At 40.4% G+C, this 17,227-nt stretch overlaps 2 protein-coding genes across 2 annotated transcripts; one reads left to right on the top strand and one right to left on the bottom strand.

Annotated features, from left to right (window-relative positions):
• Nucleotides 1-3,481: 3,481 nt before the first annotated feature.
• LOC148024449 (uncharacterized) lies at nucleotides 3,482-7,125 on the bottom strand. Its single transcript, XM_087693584.1, has 6 exons — nucleotides 6,983-7,125; nucleotides 6,151-6,890; nucleotides 5,918-6,055; nucleotides 4,414-5,108; nucleotides 3,976-4,311; nucleotides 3,482-3,868 (listed from the first exon to the last, which is right to left on the bottom strand). Exons 1-6 carry the CDS (start codon nucleotides 7,123-7,125, stop codon nucleotides 3,482-3,484), a joined length of 2,439 nt encoding a protein of 812 aa, XP_087549710.1.
• Nucleotides 7,126-9,190: 2,065 nt separating this feature from the next.
• Nucleotides 9,191-10,112, top strand: LOC148024448 (uncharacterized). Its single transcript, XM_087693704.1, has 3 exons — nucleotides 9,191-9,631; nucleotides 9,723-9,869; nucleotides 9,954-10,112. The coding sequence occupies exons 1-3, from the start codon at nucleotides 9,191-9,193 to the stop codon at nucleotides 10,110-10,112; spliced, it is 747 nt and encodes a 248-aa protein (XP_087549830.1).
• Nucleotides 10,113-17,227: the final 7,115 nt, after the last annotated feature.

Below are 17,227 nucleotides of genomic sequence, written 5' to 3'. Positions count from 1 at the left end.
CCTTTCTGCTGTAGAGAGTAACCAATAAAGATACACTTCTCAGCTTTTGGATCCAACTTGGATCTCAACTCATCTAGCACATGGACATCGGCAATGCATCCAAAAATCTTCAAATGAGAAATGTCTAGTTTCCTACCAGTATACCTCTTCTCTGGAGTCATCCCATGTATTGCTGTAGTGGGAGTCCTGTTCATTATGTAGACTGCTGTAGCAACTGCTTCAGCCCACTAAAAATTTGGCAAGTCTTTTTCATTGAGCATGGCACGAGATACCTCTCCAATATGCCTATTTTTCCTTTCTGCAATTCCATTTTGTTGTGGGGTATGACTGCATGAATATTGCTGCTTTATGCTATGCTCCTGCAGGAACCTTGCAAACTCATTTGAGAGGTACTTTCCCCCTCCATCTGACCTTAGGCATTTTATTTGCGGACTTGTTTCTTTTTCAACCATAGCCTTAAGAGTTTTGAAATGCCCAAAAACTTCAGTTTTCTTTTTCATAAAATACACCCAAACTTTTCTACTATAGTCATCAATGAAAGTGACAAAATAATGACAGCCTCCAAGAGATGCAGCTTTAGTAGTCCACACATTAGAGTGGATTAATTCCAATGGCTTCTTACTCTCTTGAACATGTCTAGGAAATGGTTTCCTTGCCTGTTTTCCAAATTGACATGCTTCACATACCTTATGCATTTTTGCAACCTTGAATTTTGGCAATCCTGCAACAATATTTTGGGCCTGCATTGATTTAAGTCGTTGTACATTAACATGACCAATGCGTTTATGCCAGATATCAATATCTGCAACTACACCGGTCCCATGTGCAAACATTGCTGCACTCAATTCAGACATGTCTGCATCCAACGTAAACATTCTGCCCTTCTTCTTTCCTTTTGCTATCAAGCGACCTTTATTTTTCATATCCTCAGCAAAGCATCCATGAGGATTAAATCTGACCTGCAAGCCCTGCTCAACCATTTGACCAACAGAAACCAGGTTCTTGGTGATATTCGGGACATGAAATACATCGGAAAAGTATTTCTTTTTCCCATCCTGCATAGACAAAGGAAATTTTCCAATCTGCACAATAGGATGTGCAGTATCATCACCAGTCTCCACGAATCCTGGTTTTTCCATTTTCCTTGCATCCTCCATCCATTTTGCATGACTTGTCATGTGGTTTGATGCACCTGAGTCAACATACCATACATCGTTGCTTTCTTCTGCACTTGTCAAAGAATTGTTCATGTGCTACACCATAAACAAATTCTCATTTCTGTCATCACCCTGTCTACTAGAAGATGCATAATTCCCTTGTTGCAATTTTCCATTCATGATGTCATTTTGCTTTTTATAACAGTCCTTAGCTATATGACCCATTTTACCACAATAGTAGCATTCAACATTGCTGTTTGCATTTTGGCCTCTTTGCCATCCACCACGACCTCTTTGCCTCCCCCTACCTCTAGAGTTACCACGTCCTCCTCCATAGGATTAGTTTTCTTGAGTTTGCTGCATATTCTGATTTCTACCATGGCCTCTAGATCGACCTCCTCTACCTCTGCCTCTACCTCTTCCAGCATTTGAGTAGAAGACAACTTCTTTTGAAGTTCCTCCTGAAGAAGATGCACCACCATTTCTCTGCTCCTCAGAAATTAGAAGAGCGATCAACTCCTCAAAATCAGGAAATCTTTCACGGACGGAAATGGATGTTCGAAACTGTGCATAATCCTTTCCTAGACCATTCAAGGTCACAGAAACTAAATCATCATCTTCCACTGGCGACCCAATGGAAGCAAGTGCATCAGCAATCTTCTTCACCTTCATGTGGTAGTCATTGATGCTCATATTTTCTCTTTGCACATTATGCAACTCTTGCTTGAGCTGCATTTTCATGGCTTGCGTATTTGTGCTATAAATTTTTGACAAAGTATCCCACGCCTCCTTTGGCATACTTGCATCTTGAATATGCACAATCATAGAGTCTGAAATGCTCATAGACAGCCACTACAAAACTTTCTTGGCTCTCTCATGCCATGCTTTAAATGCCTGCATTTGCTGTTGATTGGGAACATCAAGAAAAACTGGTTCTTCTTCATTTCCTGCAACAAATTCCCAATATCCTTTTCCCATAAGGAAATTCGTCATTCTAAACTTCCATGCTTGGAAGTTGTTCTTGTCAAGCTTTTCAGTGACAATCTGTGAAAGAGAATTAGACGCCATTACAGTACACTGCCAAAAATTCTGTCACTACAAAGAACACAGCTTCAGTCTCACAAGGGCAAATCTGCAAAACTGACGAAAGTGGTATTTGACCACACAGTCACTTCCTAGTGACGATTTTGCATCAACAGGCAACAAGGATGATTCTGTAACTCCCAATGTCTCTGCGCACAAGCATACGATGCAATTTTTACAGTAACTTTTCACCAACCTGTAGAACAGTGGTCGCACAGCATAAAATAGGGTCTTTTCCTGAGTGCGTGCAGAAAACTTCCGCCTCCAAAACAGGCTTCGAAATGGCCTCAAATAAAAAAACAGGGTCACCAAGGGCTAAAGCTCTTACCCGCAGCATATACTACCCTCTTGCTTCACCGCAAAGGGCGTCTCAACCTGAGACAATGCACTCTTGCACTTTCCGACTATGCTACCTGCAGAGACTTGCTCCCAAAACAGAAGAATGAAAGCAACACTGGTCCTCTTACTAGAACACCACGAACTTGGCTTGCTTTCTTGAGCTCCTTACCATGAACAAGGCTCTGATACCATGTCAAGATTGTGAGAGAGAAGGAAGGAGTCTCACTTGTAGCTTTCTTGCTTGCACAATGGGGGAATATACACAAAGGTGGAGGCTGAAAACAGTTTTCCTCTTCTTAGTTGTGTAAGCCAAAAGAACTCTCATACAAAAGAAATAGTATGGGTCTCAAACCAAACTCAACTAACTAAGGTGGCATACTAACTGAGCCACGAACTAGAGTAGATAAGGATAGCTGTTATCTAGCTATTATTCATGGGAGGTGTACCAACCGCATCTGCAATTGACAAGTCGGTGACATAAATGCACAACCACTACAACACAATGCCGCCATACACGCGTCCATTACACGCGAAAAGTTACGGGCGCGTGTATGGTCGTTTATACTTACAGCAATATCGGGCGCGTGTATACATGCATGTAACAGCGCGTGTATAATTGCATGTGTGGGCGCGTGTATTTGCGCGTTAAGTCTGTCATAATACACGCTCTGTTACACGCGACACAGAGCCTAACTACAGAAATCCATTTCTTTTCAAAACAGAAAACCATTAAGTTTTAAAAATGTCATTGTGCATTGCAGTGTTTACAAACCATTACAAAATCCCACTACATGCACTTACAACAACGTAATATATTGAAAAATATATCTTCATATGGTTATTGAAAGACAAAGTATACAATAGAAATGTCATGAATTTGGAACAATACAGTGATGGATTGGTTAGGGTTCGATCTCATCTTCAATAAGATCCATCCTTGCCAAACGATCAACATCAATATCCATTTGATCAATTTGTAAGGCTACGATTAAATTTATTCTACTATCGCTATTTTGCCCATTGATAATGGTACCGATGCCTTGATCATTCTCATCGTCATCACCATCATCCTCAATGGAAGGGTCATCCTCATGATCATGAGAAATGGCACGCTCATCCTCATTATCATGATCATCTACATTGGCATGTTCGACATCATCTTCTTTGCGGCTTGCCACATCCTCCATATGCTCCATATCAGTGAATGTATTATACATTACTTTGGAACGTGGTGCAATAGGGATGACATACCACCATTTACTGTCATGCACCATTGGCAGATAGATAACCTGCTCAAATACACATAATTCATTAATTAATTAGCATATCAAAAGTCAAGGGGTGTGCGAGCTTAGATATATATGTACATGAAACACATTTGTAAAAAAATGCATACCTGCTCACATTGTTGTGGCAATACAAGCCTATCTTTCTTTGTTTGCCAAAACTTTGTAGAGTCAATAGTTACATAGCCACTTGCATGGCGTTTTATCGTTGCGTTAGGCCCTTTTTCCACCACGTTCATTTGCCATTTGACATCCAAAACATACACAAAGAAGTGGCGAAAGTCAAGTCTGTATATGTCTTGGATTGTGCCACAATAATCATCAATTTTTCCATTGGCTCCCTCAAAGCTACTAATGACACCGCAATCTTGTGTATTCCTCTTTTCATCTATTCTTTGTGTTCGAAAATGCTTGCCTTCACACCATATAGCATTGAACATAGTGCACTGGACCAAAATATAAGCAATATCTATGTAAGCAATTAATGTGAATAAATATGAAAAGCCAATCACTTACAAAGAATGCAAATTTACATTTGTTCTATGTACCTTTAACATGCATCCTCGTGCATACTCCCATTCTTCCGCCGTGATATGCAGCCCCTCATCTCTCTCTGCTCTCTCCATTTCCTCATGCAACCAATCAACATGAATATCATTCGGAAGTGTTGCTAGATGCTTAGGGTACGCCTTACGAGAGCCATGTTGCCTCTGAAAGAGAGCTCTATCTGCTTGCCTTTTTGTCTTTGCATCCTCGTATCTTGTAACCCATCTGCTCATCACATCACTATTAAGGATGCAAGTGAAATTAAGATCATCAATCAATGTTCTCTCAATTACTTTGCTCTGTCCTTTTCCTTGAGGCACAATAGACGTCATCCTCAAGTCCTCTTCATTGCTCCATAGTCGCGGCAAAGAGCTATCCACCTGATCAAGAAATTCTGATATATATACAAGAGACTCTTGTATCAACCAACCCTCAGCCATGCTTCCTTCGGGCCTTGCACTTTGCCTCACAAAGTCTTTTAAGGTCTTCATGAAGCGCTCTAGGAAGAACATCCAACGGGCATGCACAGTGCCACATAAAGCAATTTCATCCACTAAATGCACAATGAGATGTAGTTGACTTGTGAGAATGGTTCGCGGAAAAGTCTCCTCTACCATACAAACCACCTCCACTGCCATAACACGCGCATCATCCAATGTGGCTGGATCAATTGCTTTGGAACTAACATATCTGAAAAATAAATGCACAGTACGTTATACCTCATGCACATTCATTTTGCAAGGTATAATGAAGGGTGATCTTACATGGGATTTACATACCTCACAAGCTCGCCCATCTTATAAATACATCTTTTCAAACTCCTGTCTGCACAATGGTCGATGCTAGTAGGTAGTATGAACTGCGCACATAAGAGCACATGTATATTTGGGTTAGGGCATTACAAAATTTAATTTCAACCTACAATAATTGGAAAACACTTACTTGGAGCATCTTGTGCCAATCGTGGGACTTCAACCCATGTAGTTGCTCAACCCCTCTTTTCTTAGTGGTTGTAAACGCTCCCTTCAACGATCTCATGCATCCAGTGGGAGTACGCAAAGTGGTGATGGCTTGCTTTACCTGCTTCTCCTCCTTCTTTGATATAATCCAGGGAGCAGGCGGAAGACGAATGTGCCCACCCTCCTCTCGTGGCCAAGCTTGACGCATACGTCCTGTGACCTGCAAGTCCTCCCGTACACTAACATTGTCTCTTTTACCAATAACATGTTCCCAAATACTAGATCCCACATTCTTGAAGATGTGCATGGGATCAAGAAGATGGTTGATCTTGAGATGGGTCCAATATGGTAGCCGGAAAAAAATGGAGTACCTACACAAGGGATTGCACCCTGTCATCTTTATTCCAACTTTAGAGACTACACAAAACAAGATTGAAAACAATGGAGATGTACCTGTTCATGCCATCTGGAGGAAGAACATTTGAAGACTCCCAAATACGCTTCCAATCTTTTGCATGAAGTGTCTGTGGATGAATGTTCCTCTTACTAGGAGCATATTTAGGGTGATCTGATGGGAGAAATCGATGATGATTATCGAATATGGTCTTACACAAACCATCAGCATACTCATGTACCAATGAAGGGCCACATATAGGACATGCATGTTTACCCGATGTCCTCAAACCTGTTAAAATAAAAAAAAAGTTAGAATAATAAAGTCAATAGTTATAATTGATATAGCTAGTAGTATTAGAGTCGGGAGGTAGTTAGAATTCTTACCAGAACAATCGCTGTATCCTGGAAAGTCATGCATTGTCCACATCAACACTGCTTTTAAGTCGAAGTGTCGAGAGGAGGGAGGCCTACTAATGTCCACTACCGCAATACCTCTCCATAGTTCCTCCAACTCATCAATCAACGGTTCAAGATAAACATCCATATGCTTGACTTTATGTTTCCCTGGAATCAGAAGGGATAACATAAGATGTCCCTTCTTGATCGCCATTGATGGTGGAAGGTTGTAATTCACCAACACAACCGGCCACACGTTGTATGCGGTGCTCTTGAAACCAAACGGATTCACTCCATCCATACCTAGGCCAAGTCTCAAGTTTCTGGGCTCTGTTTTAAAGCTGGGCCACTCATCTTCAATATGCTTCCAAGCAGGAGTGTCTGCAGGAATTCTCCACATGCCATCATCCGATCGATGCGAGGAATGCCATGACATGAGCTCTGCTATGGATTTGCACTTGAACATGTGTTTGATGCGAGGAATTATAGGAAAGTGTCGCAAGACTTTACGAGGTACATCAAAACTCTTCACATCTGTTCTATACCTTGCTTCACCACAAGTGGGACACTGTCGAGCCTCCTTATGCGTCTCACGAAAGAGAATGCAATCATTGACGCATGCATGTATGCGATCATAATCCAATCCTCCAAGAGATGTCACATAGCGCCTCGCTTTGTCTCTTGAGGTGGGTAGTCTATTCCCTTTTGGAAGCATGTTTGATAATAGCCTGCATCCAATATCATCAATTAGCCCATAACCCTAAACCCTATACTGTAAACCAAAAACCACTAACTGAAATTTGCAAGTTACAATGCTTACTTCAATAATGCGTCAAGAGTTGCATTGCTCCATCCATAAACTGTTTGTATATTGAGCAGTTCAAGTGAAGCACGTAAAATAGAGAATGTGCACCCTTCAAAAACCGGTGTCGATGAAGCATTGTAGAGATGCTCTTGTTCCATATCATTGTCGTCCACACCTTTGCGATCATCCCTAAAAAGATTCCACACCATGTCATCAAACACTTCCTCTTCCACAACTTTGTGGGGTGCAGGGCTATTGTCATCCCTTTCCCACTCATCTCCGACAACAGATCCCGAAGCTCCAGCATCATCTCGTCGACGCTTTGCATACTCTCGCCGTGCGTATGGCACCATGTTAGGGTGTGGTACTGCATCCTGCTTCAATCACAGTATATATATTACAACGCGCTCCATTAATTTGCACACCATGAGTTATTTTAATACTTTCAATTCACATCTTCTCACCTCTAAACCTGTTTGAATCCATTCTCCATACATCGAGATGTGATTCAATGTAATTCGACACGCTCGTACAATGCACCCTTGACATCGATTACACGTACACTTGATCCTTTGTGCCAGCCACACGTCGCGATCACGATGACGCATTGTCTCATCCTCACCAGAACTGCTTGAAGAGGATGATGACATGCTATGTCCAAAATAACCAATACAGAAGTAGGATCAGTTTTTAGTGAAATCATACACATCCTATGCACAAAACAATGGATACACAAGAACAATCAGTTTTTAAAAAAAGTATAAACAGTCTCTGTGTCGCGTGTATAGGCGCGTCTACAATGTATTCTGCTGCGCTTTTACACGCGCTTTTACACGCGCTTTTACACGCGTGCTTTTCGCATTTACCTACCGCGTGCGCCGCTTTCTTTCTTTCAAAAGCCCTCTTTCAAAACACTTCTTCTTCTTCTTTCTGCGTCGCTTTCTTTCTTTCAAAAGCCCTCTTTCAAAACACTTCTTCTTCTTCTTTCTTTGTCGCTACAGTACCTCTGCCTCCAGCTCTTCCAAACCCCCGAACCTGCCTCTTCGAACCAGCCTTCTCCCTCTTGGACTACCCAAAAGAAGCAAAGGGTGCAGACAACACAGAAAGGGAGAGAGAAGCAAGAATCAACGAACTCACTTTTCAAAGACTTTTCAAAGAGGTTGGTTGTCGTTTGTTTGTTTTGGCAAATCTGTCGCTTTCTTTCTTTCCACCCGTGCTATGTGTACTTGAAAGCGACAGAGGATAGAATTCACACACATTGTATATGTGCTTAACTATTTATTTCTTGACAAACGACATCCGTCAAGATAGAGGAAAGAGAGAAGAAGGAACCCTTGTGTATGTGTTTAGTCATTTCTCCCTTGATGGACAATGTCCGTCAAGATAGAGGAAAGAGTTTTTGTTTTTCATGAATTTCGTCACTAATTCGAAATGAACTTCTTCTTTTGGCTTATGATCTTCTACTAATTCGATGTTTGGTATTGTAAGAGATATGTTTATTTTCTAGAATGGTAGATATATGTTGTAGGTTATATATTGTAGGAGATATATTGAGGAGATATATTGTAGGAGATATGTTTATTTTTTATATGCATGTTTTGCTTGGTTCATTGAGGCGGAATTTCGACGCTTTGCAGATTCTTCATGGATCCAGGCTCTTCCTCCGATCCGTGGGCATACGCCACTTGGATGATGGAGATGATAAACCATTTTGGGCGCCATCCTAATCCAGTGGAGCTGACAGAGTATATGTATGCCCATCCTCCTCCTAGACTCCCAGGTCACACCGCGCCCCCAAGTACACAAGCCTCTCCACTGCCGTCTATGCCTGCGAGTCCGGCGAGACGTACCCCTGCGCATACACGCTCACCGAGGAGACACACCCCTGCACGGACACACTCACGCACACCCTCCTCTGTACCGTCACGTGAGGGCTCACGGCCACCATCACGTGCTTCCTCACAGCCACAGTCACGTACACAGTCACGTGCAGCCACCCCTAGTCATGGCTACTCCCGCAGTACAGATGAGAGCCGACGCCGCAGTAGGGAGAGCGGGAGTGGAGGATTATGTGGCGGGTGCTTTGGTGGGGGGGGTAGTAGGGCACGCGGTGAGAGAGGGCATGGAGGGAGGCATGTACGAGGAGACAGTGAGGAGTCGGAGGAGGCGAGAGAGGTGGAGGGAGAGATTTTCTACGATGTTACGGATAGGGGCGGGGTAGTCATGGATGCGAGAGGGAAAGAGGTGATGGAGTATATGCGGGGGGTAGTTTCAAACATGTATAGAAACTGTTTTGTAAAATTTAAAGATCAGGATAGCCGGTTAGTTAGGGAGGTCCTAGATAGTGTACATAGTCGGTACCCCAATCCCCCACAAGCAACATTCTCGGATGTATGGGGAAGGACGCGAATAAGGGAGATCTTAAGTAATAAAAGATCTCACCTTAAGAAACTCGCGTACGATGATGGGGTGAATGTAGCTGCGGGTGGCTATCCTTGTGAGAAACCTGCCACTGCCCACAAACGCGAGTGGAAGGAGGCAAAGAAGCGCGCAGAGGGAGGCGTGAAGAGCAGGCAGCATGTGGAGGCACGACGGATCCAGATGGAGACCATTGGATCGTCGCATTTCGGATCTGGCGGCGTCGAGTCGTGGGAGGTAGAGTTCGTAAGTAACTTGCCTCTTTATTTGATTGTTTGCCAAATTCATTGATTCTATGATTGTTTTGATCTTACAAACTATCTTGATTATGTTACAGCGACGGGTTATGGGGAGAGGGCCCACAGCCCACGAGACTGGGTATGCTCGCCGCAATAGCAGACGTGACACGTGGGCCATCTTCAGAAACGAGGGACGTATTACGGATGCGCAGTTTGACGCGGCCATGAGACCATACGGTCGACAGGTACTTGAAAACTCTAAATGAATGATTTTGGTTTATTTAATTGCATATATATGTATACTTACATACGGTATATTTCTTGAACAGGCACAAGCTGCTGATGCTCCTGCCCCTGATGATCCAGCCGCCACTGCTGATGTTCGTGCCACTGCTCCTGGTGGAGGCGAGCACCACTCATCGGAACATACCGATGCGAGCTCCTCTGATCATGGAGAGAGCACAGGGTCCTCATCATCCTCTGATTAGCTTTCAGAATACTGTAGGATGTGGTTGTACAAAAATTTTTTGTAACTGAAGCCATGGGCTTTTTTGCACCTAGCTCCCTATTTGACTTTGTATATATTTGTTCCTAATTAAAGCCATGGGCTATTTTGACATATGGACTCCCTTGTACACAAATGTATCACGTATTGACAATGTATTGAATCGTGAGTCTTGAGTCGTGTATTAAGTTTTAGATAGTAATATTGAATCGTGTATTCATAGAGAGTGAGTCTTGAAATCTAAATCGCTCTTTTTTTATGGTGCAATGCACCAAAAAAAAATCCAGAGAGTGCCTTTGGGTGGCTGGATGCTGGAACAGCATCCAGGCACCCAAAAGCACTCTCTGGATTTTTTTTTCCCTCTGCGATCGCGTGTATAAGCGCGTGTCATCTGTCAAAATCGCGTATATTTGCGCGGATAGTCTGTTAGATTCGCGTGTAAATTTGCAGCAAAACTGCGCAGAACGCGTGTATGGGGTCGTGTATTCGCGCGACTGGCTGTCACTGTACACGCGCTTTTACACGCATGTCTCTGGCCGCGATGATACACGCGCTATTACACGGGCCCGACACTTTTTTTCCCAAATCATTTTGTGCGGCTAGGAGCGCGGGTATGAGCCCGATCCCTTGTAGTGAACGGTCACCCTAGCATATCACGAGTGGAGCTCGATATCTCAACACCTTCATTCCATCTTATCTATTCTTTTGAACCCCTATGGTTTATGGCTTCACACATACACCCCTTGATAGTAGTGTAAGATCTAGGGCCATCGTTGCTCATCTTCTTTGAAATGTGGTTGTTCGATGGTTGAATATAGGCTTGGAAAATAGAAAAAAAATCCCCCCAAGGTTAGAGATAGAGATTAAGCTTCTTTTGAGTAGAAGATGAGATTTCTTAGTTGTCCACCATGGGAGCTTGAAAAGAAGCTTGTAGAAAGAAGAGAAAGATAACATTTTACAAAAAGTATCTAAAGTTTAAACCCTAGCTAACTCCTGTGACCTCTTATTTAACCAAATTAAAGTACGTTCAAATTTAGCTTGGATAACTCATGTGACCTATTATTTAACCAATATACATTCAAATTTAGCCTAGCTAACTTCTATGACCTTTTATTTAACCAAAGTACATTCAAATTTAGCCTCTTTCTTGGTCACAATATGATAATTTGTCCAAAGTACATTCAAATTTAGCTAACTTCTACGACCTCTTATTTAACCAAAGTACATTCAACTTTAGCCTCTTTCTTGGTCACAATATGGTAATTTGTCCAAAATGCCTTTAAATTTACCTTGATGTCTTAGAAATAGCTCTAACTAGGTTGCTCCCTACACTTGAAGCTCCTTGGTCTCTCCACTAGTCCCCTTTAAAAGTTGTACTCATGAACCCTCACGTAAGTTACTCATGAATATATGTACATCACATGGGTTCAAAATAAGATATTTAGAAAATACCATTTTTATATATATTTTACATGTAGAAGGGTGTAATATAAAGGGAGTATTTATAGAATAGAAAAGGGTTGTGTTTTATTCGTGAAAAATTCACAGATAAGGATATTTATAAATAGGCCTTGAATGCATGTGATGTAGAGGATATATATATAGTAACTTCATTAGAATGTGAAGTAGGGAAATCTTCATTAGAATGTGACTAGATGCAAATAGCGAAGCCAATAGTGAAGTCGCTCTAAGAAAAAAAAATATTGAAAACTCGAGCATGGCATTTTGATGCAAATAATTTGAGAGAGAGAGAAAGAGATCATGGCTTTGGGAGGGAGAGGGAGAGGAAGAAAGAAAGAGAGAGAAGGAGAACTTCTCACTGCCGCTACCATATGTGAAGAAGAGGGAGAAGTACTCGTGCTTTCTTTTTTTATTTAGTTTTTTTTCTTGAGAATGAGGTGCATTGAGGGAGAAAGAGAGGAAATGAGAGAGGGAGAAGAAGAAAGGAAAAGGAAGAGATAACGAGAGAGAAAAGATGAAAGATATCAAAGAGAGAGAGAAAGGAAGGGATGTATTTGAGCACAGCCCAATGTTTGGGCTGCCCAATCACTTTATTCTTTATTTGGAAAAAAGCAAACACAAAAGGTAAAGCATGCTTATTGTAAAATTGGGCTATTTTTGAGCTTTAAGAGGAATAAATTTATAAATACATGCTTTGTGAAGTGCTTACACAAGGAATAGGGGGAGATTGTACCCAATTTGTCTCTTTTATTCATGTCATGCAAGTCTATCTTCTTGCTTTTTGGGCTTAAGTAGAGTTCTTTTGTTCTTGGGGACCTTCCAGTGCTCGCTATGTAGGCATCCAGTATCCAATTTGCAGAATAGTGGTATCAGAGCAAAGCTGAGATCAAGAGCTTCCAATCGCTTACCATCTCGTGTGAGAGCGAAGCTCCGGGAATGAACGGGGCTCTATAGTTAGTCTCACGACAAACCGTCAATACCAGCGTGTTCATGGCAATGAAGAACCTCCTACTATGTTGTTGGATCTCGAAGGACCACTTCCAAAGCTTTTTCAGCAACATGTTTTTTCCTCAAAGTAGCAAAGAAGAGAGATAAGTCAATTGAAGCTTAAAAGCTTAATAAGATTTAAAAAAAAGCTTAATTCCATAATTTCAAACGATGTGGCGGCAGTATGTTTTGGATGGCATCAAATCCGTGAAGGACGTCCTTCCATCCTGATTCGTTTTTTCTTAATTCATTAAGCTTTTATTAAAGCTTAAGCTTATTAAGATTCCTAAAGCTTAAAAGTTTCAATCTAAATCTCTTCTTCTCAGTAGCTCTTCACACTGAGTTAATTTCCAATTCGTTTCCAACTTCCTTACAAGCCCATGTTTGTACATGCACTCTTTTAGAGACAGTTTCCAGCAACCAAACTGACATATGTAGTCTATTTTTCGCTTGGAAGAAGGACTATATCAATTTTCATACCCGCAAAAAGAAGAAAGATCACAAAAAGCCATATTAAAAAAAAGAAACAAAGAGCCTTGTAAACCCAACTTTGAGCTACGCTCATCCCGCTAACAAGATTTTGAGTGTGTGAGGTTGTTTGAAATTTTTCAGGATGTCCAATCAAAATATGAAAGATTTGATGGCCGAAGGTGATTTATCGGAACCAACGATGGAGCAAAAATTGGACCTAATTATGATGCGTCTTCAAGAGGAATGAAGAGCACGTTAAACTTTGCAAGCTCAACTGGCTACTCTTCAACGATCTACTTTTAATCATGATGGACCGCAACCCGAAGATGTTATACGACATACGATCGATGCGACACTCAAAGAAAAATGTATTAGGAAAGAAGCCAAGATAAGTAAAAGAAATTTTCAAATTCCGTAATTTTAATGGGCTATGTGACAGAAAAACTATTCTCACTTTTATCAGTCAGTTCGATTATTATTTCCATGAAGAACAATATGCTGAAAAAGACAAACTCAAGTGTGCTACTAACCATTAAGTAGACAGAGTATCGCCATGGTGGGCTGTTGTCGGCAAAAGTATTGATTGTCCTACTACTTGGGAGGCTTTTCAAAAGAAATTTTTGTAGAATTTTCTTCCACCTCAATTCCACAAAAAAACAATCAAACAGTGGAATCTTTTGCAATAAAGAGATCGTGAGCCTATTTCGCAATACACTGAGCATTTCTGGAACGCCTCATTGCAACTTTGAATGCTTGAATATATACCTGAGGCAGTCCACAAGTGCAAGTTTATGTCTAGTTTGCTTTGTCACTTCTATGTGGAGGTGAACATGTTCAAGCCAACGACTCTTGCGAGGATGCAATTTCTTTGGCTCATGATATTGAAGACTAAATTCGAGCATGAGAGAAGCAAAAATAACAATTCCTTACTAATGGTAATTTTGGTACAAAGCAATTCAATTCTAACTTTCGAAGATTCAATCAAAATCACTTTGCTCCATCTTCTTCTGTAAATCCTGGACATGACCCCCTGTTTTACCATCAAATAAAAATCCAAATCCTAAGCCATCTTTCCAGCCAAATCCCAACATACCTAGACTCCCAACTATTACCAATAATGTTTCCAAAGCCAAACCCATAGTCTGCTATAAGTGCCATTAACCTGTACATCTAGCGGTGAATTGTTAATCTAAAAAGCCAATTTTTCACATCAACTACTTGGGAGCGACTAAAGATGAAGACAATGAAGAAATGCCAGATTTCACAGAAGATAATGACGATATTGGTACTCTTCAGATACTTTATCAAGTATGCCAAATCCTCATTCTTTATTAATGATGAAAAGTCTTGTGCATGGTGAAGAAAAAGATAGGTTTACATGATGATGGGAGCACACACGATTTTATTTCTGTAAAATTGGTCAACGAATTGAATTTATATACTATTTCCACTCATTATTGCATCAAGGCTACATTCTTAGGTACTAGATACAAAATGGTACACAAGAAGTTCATGACTTAGAAATTAAAATTGGCGATTATGTTGAGCACAAAAATTTCTTGGTTGTACCTTTGCAATCTAGTGATATGATTTTAGGAATGCCTTGGTGTCATAAATATAACCCTAATATAGATTATTCCACACATTCAATGAAGATTCATTCTAATGAGAAACAAATAACATTACATGGTACGCACACCTTAGATAATTTTCCATTGCTTAATCACACACAGGCTAAACATGCATTAATAAAAGGTAGCAAATTATAGTTAGTGTGGGTGAATGAAATTGAAGCTAAGGAAAATCAGATGCATCCTAGGCACCCACAATTTCTTTCATAATTTAAAGATTGTTTTGTTGCTGACTTACCACATGGCTTACCACCTACACGTCCTAAAGATCATAAAATAGACTTGATTCTAGGTTCTCAGCCACCACGTAAAGCATCTTATCGACATAATCAAATTGAACATAAAGAAATTCAAACCCAAGTTGAAGAATTGTTAACTTGAGGACTCATTAGGTGTAGTAGTTCTCCTTTTGGTGCACCTTTCCTATTAGTTAAAAAGAAAAAAAACACCTATAGGATGTGCATTGATTATCATGCTCTAAACAAGATTACTGTCAAGAATAGATATTCGATTTCTAGGGTAGACGACCTCATGGATAAACTACAAGGGGCCACAAAATTTAGCAAGATAGATATCAAATCTGGATATCATCAAGTACGACTGGATACACCTGATATTTTCAAAACTGCATTTAGAACTCAATTTGGTCATTATGAATTCCTTGTTATACCTGTTAGTTTAACTAATGCACTAGCCACATTCAGTCGTATGATGAATCACAAATTTTTGATGCATCAACATTGTGTAATTGTTTTCTTTGATGACATATTGGTTTTCAGTAAGAATGAGAATGAGCATTATGAACATTTATCTTTGGTTTTCAAATTATTGAAAGAGAATCAATTATATGCTAACCCTGGAAAGAATGAAATTTTCCAAACCCATATTGAATACTTAGGACATATTGTTTCTTTTGATGGTATTAAAGTTGATACTAAAGATAGAAGAAATTTTGAATTGGCCAATATCTAAAAATGTACATGAATTACGTTCTTTCTTAGGTCTTGCTAGCTTTGACAGAAAATTTGTGAGAAAATTTTCATTGCTTGCATTGCCTTTGAAAAAATTATTAAAGAAAGGTATTGTATATCATTGGTTTGATAATCAACAAAAGTCTTTTGATTTATTGAAACATGCTTTAACCCATGCCCTTGTTTTGCAATTACCTGACTTTAATAGACCATTCTTCCTAGTAGTCACTGATGCTAGTGGATCTGGAATAGGAGTTGTCCTTATGCAAGATTCACATCCCATAGCCTACTCTAGTTGCAAACTTAAACCATGTGAACTCAAATATTCTACCTATGATAAGGAATTGCTAGCTGTAGTACAAGCTTTACGTCAATGAAAACACTACTTAATGGGATTTGAATTCATGATCAAAACTGACTAACAAAGTATCAAACATCTCCTTAGTCAGCCACAAATTTCTAACCATCATATTAAATGGGCTACTTTTATTCAAAGTTTTCATCCACTTATCCAATATCAACCCGCAAAAGAGAATGTTATTGCCGATGCCTTAGGTAGAAGACCAACTATCCATAATATCTCCATTATATCTTTTGATTCCCTTATCCCTATGAAAGATACCTATGACCAAGGCCCCAATTTTGGTATAAATTAGTTGCAAACAACTAGATTCCAATAGATTCATTATCTTATATTGATGGATTTATGTTTTATGAGAAAATGTTGTGTGTAACTGTTCCGTTTAGATAATTTGTGTTGCATGAAATTCATTGTCTCCCATATCAAGTCCATAGAGGTATTATTTCCACTTTACGTACATTGGTTGAAGATTTTTATTGGCCACAAATAGAATATGATGTTTCCAACTTTGTATTTGAGTGTTTAATTTGTCAAAGAATTAAGTGACACCATGGTAAGCAATATGGTTCATTAATGCTTTTACTGATTCCTGAATGACCACGGGAACATATTTCAATGGATTTTATAGCTAGTTTGTCTTGTTGAGATATCGAGCTCCACTCGTGATATGCCAGGGTGATCGTTGTGCATTTATGTCACCGACTTGTTAGTTGCAGATGCGGTTGGTACACCGCCCATGAATAATAGCTACATGACAGCTATCCTTATCTACTCTAGTTCGTGGCTCAGTTAGTATGCCACCTTAGTTAGTTGAGTTTGGTTTGAGACCCATATATAGGGTTCTTCTATTTCTTTGTATGAGAGTTCTTTTTGGCTTACACAACTAAGAAGAGGAAAACTGTTTTCAGCCTCCACCTTTGTGTGTATTCCCCCATTGTGCAAGCAAGAAAGCTACAAGTGAGACTCCTTCCTTCTCTCCCACAATCTTGACATGGTATCAGAGCCTTGTTCGTGGTAAGGAGCTCAAGAAAGCAAGCCAAGCTCGCGGTGTTCTGGTAAGAGGAGCAGTGTTGCTTTCATTTTCTGTTTTGGGAGCAGATCTCTGTAGGTAGGACAGCCGGAAAGTGCAAGAGTGCATTGTCTCAAGTTGAGACACCCTTCGCGGTGAAGCCATTTCGGGGCCTGTTTTGGAGGCAGAAGTTTTCTGCACGCACTC

Source organism: Lygodium microphyllum, chromosome 15, assembly GCF_053477565.2.
Source record: "Lygodium microphyllum isolate KBCC chromosome 15, Lygodium_microphyllum_v1.1.10, whole genome shotgun sequence".
Taxonomy (NCBI): Eukaryota; Viridiplantae; Streptophyta; class Polypodiopsida; order Schizaeales; family Lygodiaceae; genus Lygodium; species Lygodium microphyllum.
This window is presented reverse-complemented; position numbering and strand designations above follow the sequence as displayed.

Coding starts and splice junctions, on each gene's coding strand:
- LOC148024449 (XM_087693584.1), bottom strand. CDS start 7,125: ATGGAACAAGAGCATCTCTACAATGCTTCATCGACACCGGTTTTTGAA. Junction 6,891..6,982: donor ACTCTTGACGCATTATTGAA/GTAAGCATTGTA, acceptor TATTGGATGCAG/GCTATTATCAAACATGCTTC. Junction 5,109..5,917: donor TCACCCTAAATATGCTCCTA/GTAAGAGGAACA, acceptor CTGTGCATTTAT/TTTTCAGATATGTTAGTTCC.
- LOC148024448 (XM_087693704.1), top strand. CDS start 9,191: ATGGATGCGAGAGGGAAAGAGGTGATGGAGTATATGCGGGGGGTAGTT. Junction 9,632..9,722: donor AGTCGTGGGAGGTAGAGTTC/GTAAGTAACTTG, acceptor ATTATGTTACAG/CGACGGGTTATGGGGAGAGG. Junction 9,870..9,953: donor TGAGACCATACGGTCGACAG/GTACTTGAAAAC, acceptor TTTCTTGAACAG/GCACAAGCTGCTGATGCTCC.